The sequence below is a fragment of the Pinus tabuliformis genome, chromosome 9, assembly GCF_031772625.1.
Source record: "Pinus tabuliformis cultivar Carrire ecotype Pingquan chromosome 9, CPIR1, whole genome shotgun sequence".
NCBI lineage: Eukaryota > Viridiplantae > Streptophyta > Pinopsida > Pinales > Pinaceae > Pinus > Pinus tabuliformis.
In genome coordinates, this window is record NC_142307.1 from 678,912,248 (window position 1) to 678,918,992 (window position 6,745).

A 6,745-nucleotide genomic window follows, 5' to 3' on the forward strand; every position below is an offset into this window, starting at 1 on the left:
GCCAACAATGTATAAAGATCATGGTGCTCTTTTACTTTTTGACATTTAGAGACTAAACAATTTTTTTTTTTATATCATAATGTAACATCTTGATCTTGAATTTTAATAATACAATCAATTTTTTTAAAGTTTGTCCATCAAATTAGATAATGAATATAGAATTCGTTTCATGCAAGTTGTATCCAATAAAAATAAAAATGTCAACCGTGCGGAAACAATTCAGGGTGGTCTTTTATTTTTTGACCTTTAGACCCTAAACAATTTTTTTGGTATCATACTGTAACATCATATTATAAACCTCGACAGCTGGTTTAGGAGAAGAATCGGTATCATGCAAGCTGTATCCAATGAAAGTAAAGATGCCAATAATGTGGAAACGATCATCTTTTACTAAACAATTTTCTTGGTATCATAATGTGACAGAATAAACTCTGGCGCGGAATGATGGAAAAACAAAGCTAATGAAGCTGACGATTGATCTACGGACGCGTGGCTAGGCAAAAAGCTGTTCGCGATGGAATAAACTTTTCGCTAAAGCTGGAAAGCTGGTTTCATAGAAGAATCGGTTAATTGGTTGGTACAATATTATATTATGGTGGTCACTTTACTCTCTGCCAGCGGAATCGTTGAAATTTGTTGGTACAATCTATTTGGAATAAACTCTGGCGCGGAATGATGGAAAAACAAAGCTAATGAAGCTGACCATTGATCTACGGACGCGTGGCTAGGCGAAAAGCTGTTCCTGATGGAATAAACTTTTCGCTACAATAATTGAAACTTAGCTGAGCCTATATCTATTTCACAGCCCCTCTTCTTCAATTACCCTTGTCTTTCAGTTTCAGTGAGCATACTGCATAGTCATCTCTCCCCGTTATTGTTTGCTGCCTACTGTTACATAAATACTCTATCCTTCTGGTTTTTTTATATTCATACTCTCTTCTATTCTGCTCTAATTTCATTGAGGATCTCACTGATGGCGCAAGCACTCGTGGATGTTGCAACCGGAACCGCAGGCGGCACCATTAGCACCGCTATTCTTGTTCCACTCATCGAGCGACTCATCCAACAGATAGACAATGTAATTCACTTGGACGACAGCCGTGAGCTTCTTAAAGAGCAGTTGAATCATATGAAGAGCCTCTTGCTTGACATCAATTCTCAGTTTCAAGTTCAGCAGAGGGAGACACCGGCTTCTCTAGAGAGTTGCTTGCTAAGGATGCAACGCAAAGTCGGAGAGGCCGAAGAGTTGATCCATTGCTCACAACGCCCGAGGCTACAGCTGTGTATTGACTACCTCCTTTGCAAGCCAAATGTCTTTAAGCAAATCCAAGAGTGGAACAAAGCTATTCCTGTTCTCCACGCTGAGCTTAGAAGCGACTTCTCCTTGTTTTGCAGTGCTCAAACTATTGCGTCGACGGCACCACAACGGCCAGACGCACTACTTCAGGATGAACCCGACACCGGATTCGTCGGGGAGGACATAGAAACTGCCGAGAAAAAGATACAGACATGGGTTTTAGAAGCTCCCCATGTTCGCATAATCGGAATTTACGGTATGGGTGGTGTTGGGAAAACAACACTGCTAAAAAAAGTGTACAACATCTTCAAGGTTAGTAACGATTTTCATGATGTAATATGGGTTACAGTTGCTCAGTTTTCGATTCTGCAGATGCAAAATGATATTGCCTCTACTATAAATTTAGATGTAGCAAACTGTTCAGCTGATATGCGGAAGATGAAGTTGTCCGCGTATCTGAAGACCAGGAAATTCCTTTTGGTTTTAGACGACATGTGGAGCGCAGTCGATCTTAAAGAATTGGGCGTGGAATTTGGCAAAAACAATGGCAGCAAAGTTGTATTCACAACTCGAAATAGAGATCTGATTCGAGAAATGAAGGCAAAAGAGTCCATGCAAATACAACCCCTGCGAAGAGAGGAGGCTTGGGAGTTGTTTTGGAAAGTAGCTTTCGAAGATGGCTCTGTTCCTGAGGATTTAGAGCATACGGCGCGACAAGTGGCCGAGGAGTGCAAAGGGTTACCGTTGGCGATAAAGGTAATTGCCGCAGCAATGATTGGCATCACAGATGTAGAGGAGTGGGAGCTTGCTTTGAAGCAGATGCAGAAAGTGGATTTGAATTTTCCACTTACTCACCCTAGAATTGATCGAGATTTATATCAGCGATTGAGATGGAGTTACGATAGTTTGCCCCATCCTCATTTGAAAAGCTGCTTTCTTTACTGTGCAATGTTCCAGGAAGATGAACGCATTCCGGTGGGGAGAATGTTGCAGCCGTGGATCGCAGAAGGTGTGGTGAAGACCAATGAAGATGCGGAGTATGACTATGTATTGAAGACGGCGGAGAGCTATGTAAAGTTACTTGAAAATCGTTGCTTATTCCAGGTGGGAAACGGTGTTATGAGTGTCCATGACGTTGTCCGCGACATGGCAATCTATATTGGAGAGAATGAGGAGAATTGTGTCTTGAGGGCAGGTCAAAGTCTTCAACATTTCCCCGACATCAAGGACCCTCATAATTGCAAAAGAATATCAGTTACCGGAAATAATTTGACGTCTTTGTCGGCAAAGGAGTTAAAATGCCCGAAATTGGTTTCTTTATTGTTGGACAGAAACTCCGAATTGGAAGAAATTCCGGAAGCATTTTTCCTCAACTTCCCCTCTTTGAGGGTGTTGGACCTTATTGGCATACCAATGAAATCATTGCCAACATCACTGTGGCAATTGACACAACTTGAGTGGCTCAGGTTGGATCTGACGAAGATTGACGAGATATGCGAGGATATAGGGAATCTTTCACATCTTCAGTTTTTGCATCTTTGCCACTGTGAAAAGCTAAAATCGCTGCCTTCTCAACTGGGAGAACTTAAAAATCTGAAGCATCTCGAGATGTGGTTTTGTGATCCAAGCTTAGTCACTGATAACCTTCGCAGTAAGCTTCCAAACTGCAAGATTGTAATGGAAACCTGAGATTATTTTAACAAACGTTTTTCAAATATCTTTTCCATAAAATGTTTTTCTTTTAAATGTGTAAATTATATATAATATGATATATGTGATTTTAAATTTTGATATTTTTTTATTGATAATTTTGAAAATAAAGAGTAAATAGATATTTTTCAATAATTATTTTACCGCGCGATTTAAAAATAAAAGTAAATAAACCGTTTCATCATGGGTTCGATGAGCGGTGCCCAAACTTTGAATTCTGATATCCATAACCTAATGAAGAATACCATTTACTTCACTGACGCCATTTCGCCATTTGATTTTTGGCATGGTATTCTTTTCCCCACTGCATTCATACCTCTAAGACCCTATGATGGCTGGACATTGTGCTACGATGTTTGATATAAAATAAAATTTGAAAGTATTCATAAAATATATATTTATACGAATAATAAAACATTTATGACATAATAAAATAGATACAAAATAAAATTTGAAAGTATTCATAAAATATATATTTATACGAATAATAAAATATTTATGACATAATAAAATAGATATAAAATAAAATTTGAAAGTATTCATAAAATATATATTTATACGAATAATAAAACATTTATAACATAATAAAATAGATAGCTCTTTTAAATTAAAAAAACTTTTAAAAATACAGGAAAACATGCATGCATAAGAAGGCAAAGAGGCAGTATCTTCTTAATGTTTAGTTTCTTCTTAAATAATTATGTGATTTTTTTATTTTTTATTTGGTTGGTTTATGATTTTAGTTTATTTAATGTATTTAAATTTAATTTTTTTTATAATCATTATTATTCTTTTCTAGTTATTTGTCTCTTTGTCTTATTTTTTAGTTTCAATCTAAAGGGAGTTATAATTCAGAGAAGTTTAATGTTGAAGTTTTTAAATGTGGTTTGAAAGACTTAGAATTTATCTGGTCAATTTATTTACTTACATTTTGTCTTATGGGTTACCACTATCTTGGAAAATCCCATATCATTCTCTAGCTTATAATATTTGAGAACAAAGTGAACAATTAGTTTAAAATATTGAGTATTAAAAATATGAACTTGGTTTTTTCGAAAATTCCCACCTTAATATCATGTCCCATGTGAATCTTAAATTTGAAATTATCATACCATCATGGTTGGTCACATCATGAGTAAGATCATTGTCGAAACTTTAGACATATACATTTGCAAATGGGTGAAGAGTAATAGATTGAGGGCGAAAGGATATTTAGGTTGTCTTGTGAGCTTTACTAGGGCATGTAAAATAGTTCCTTGATATTTTATAATTCACAAGATTAAGACCTTGGATTTTTTAATCTTTATGGAATTACATGTAATGATGCTTTTTGAGCTCATTATAGGTGGGGTGTGTATGAGTGTTGGGGTGTGTAAGGGAATTTAGAGTATCGTAGTAGTTAAGCAAGGTTTCTCACTCACTTCTACACATTTTGGACTTTATACTGACAAGATAGAAAAGATCATGTTAGGTACTTTGGGTGCCACTAATGAATACTTTAACTTTGGGGTTTATATTTTCATTCTTTTATTTGTGGATTACATTATATTGATGTTTTAATTATGGGTATTCAAAGGAAACTATATATTTTTGTAATGTTATGGACTTAAGGTAAATTTGAAAAAATTAAAATAATGGATTTCAACATCTCCAAGAAATAACACCAAGTGATTTTATTGACAAGGTTTAGAAAGTCGAAATAGTCACATCATACCTATATGAGGAGTAATATTTTCTAAATTATTCTTTTATATGACCACAATATTGTGTTGAAAATGCAACAAGAAAATCTCAGTTTGACATTGTCATGGTCAAACTAGAGAGAATTCGAATTTCTATTTCAATTAAATTGAGTTATTGTCAGTTAAGCTAGTTCTAACGATTAGAGGAATTAGTGGAAGGTTAAGTTCTGCAATGTGACTTCAATCACACTAAGTGATAATTCAGTTAACTAATCAGTCAACCCAAACTAATCGATGCATGCAGAGAACTTGACATACCCAATTGAGATAGATGTTCAAGGGAAGTGTACCATCAGTTGTAGACTATTCCAAGTTGTACAGGTGGTGCATGCAGTCAGAGGATGAGCCTAGAAGGATTGCGTAATTCCAATTGAGGAATTTCCTAATAATAGGGGCCTAATTCCTCAAGGAACAATGCAATGAAACAAGCGCTTAGAGGGCTTGAAAATTTACTAAGTGTTGGCCAAATTCAATGAGTCGGGCAGGGGGAACGAGTCAAGCAGGGGGATAGACTATACATTTCCAGGTTGTGCTCAAGCTTGAGCAACATATGTATTTCATCTCTATTCTTTGATTAATGCAATACAGATAGGAAGGGTTTTTAAGCAGTTGCTTTCCCATAGATAAATCTTTGTGTATGTGTGATACATCTTCGTGCATGTTTATGATTTGTGCTCTCGATCATGAATTAACTTCTGCATATGAGTATAGTAGATTTGAGTCTTATGTTTTAGTAAATTACATGTGCAGTTTTAGATCTACACAAAATTTCTACATGTTATAAGGTAGGATTCATAGTAGAGAAGAGATTTCAAAGTTGTTATTGCAGGAGGATCAAATTTGCGGTATAAATTTTTCAAAGCTAGCAAGATGGATTTCTATGGACTAAGACTCAAGTATTCCCTTGAGGGAAGCTCGAATTATGTTGCTTGGAAGGACCGCACGGAGACAATGTTGGAAGATAATGGGTTGAAGGAATTTGTTGATACTAATATCCAGAAACTCATGGCAGTTGATACTCATAATCTAGTAGAATGGAAGCAGTGTGTAGCCAAGGTGAGGAGAATCATATTGGAGGGAGAACAAAACCATATTGTCTCAAATCTCCATGGGAAAGAGACTCTATATGCAATGTGGAAAGCATTGACATTATTTTTCCAGAACAGTGGTGACCATAGGAAGCTGGCACTCAAGGACGAGCTTTGAATTATCAAGCAACAAAAGAACAAAACCACCCCGTAGTACCTGAGCAGGTTCAAACAATGTCATGATGAACTTGGCAGTGTTGGGGTTACTGTTGTATAAGATGATCTCGTAAGCCTAGACCTCCTAGGCCTTCCCAATAATTGGCACAACTACCAAGATTCGATGAATGGGAGGGAGAAACTACCAAATTGGTAATGCTTATGGTATGATTTGGTACAGGAGTAAATAAGGCAGAATACTAGAGATGGAACTTCATCCAAGTGTGAGGACGGAGAAAATTGTGCCTTGGATGGAAAGGAAAAGAAGGGGAAAGGGACGAAATCCCAATCCAAAGGAGATTCGATTCAAGGGGGAAAGAAGAAAGACTTGTCCAAAATCAAGTGCCTTCATTTTCATGAACTTGGGCACTATGCCACAAAGTGTCCACATAAGCAGGTAAGAAAGAATACCTCAGGAGGAGCGGTAGGTGAAGCTTTGGATTCACAGTTTGAGCTTGAATTCACTCTCATCGCACAGTGATGGGGAGAGTGTGGTACCTGGATAGTGGTGCATTGGTCCACATGATGAGGAACAAAGAATTCCTCACTCACTCGGAGGAGAAATATCTCGAGATGCACATCGAGATGGGAGATGATGGAAGGCACATGACTGGGATTGGTACAGTAACCTTTCAGAGGGATTCAGGGTCCCCTCGCAAGCTCAAGGATGTGATGTTTGTCCCGGGTCTAAAGGAGAATCTAATCTTCATTGCAGTATTGGAAGACCGTGGTTAGGATGTGATATTTAGCAA

At 37.1% G+C, this 6,745-nt stretch overlaps 1 protein-coding gene across 1 annotated transcript; it reads left to right on the forward strand.

Moving 5' to 3' along the window:
• The first annotated feature begins 803 nt into the window (after positions 1–803).
• LOC149150477 (disease resistance protein SUMM2-like) lies at positions 804–3,022 on the forward strand. The gene has a single exon (XM_089440568.1). It carries the CDS (start codon positions 974–976, stop codon positions 2,984–2,986), a length of 2,013 nt encoding a protein of 670 aa, XP_089296694.1. The 5' UTR covers positions 804–973; the 3' UTR covers positions 2,987–3,022.
• Positions 3,023–6,745: the final 3,723 nt, after the last annotated feature.

Bases quoted from the DNA above. Each gene is read 5' to 3' on its own strand.
- LOC149150477 (XM_089440568.1), top strand. From the start codon at position 974: ATGGCGCAAGCACTCGTGGATGTTGCAACCGGAACCGCAGGCGGCACC.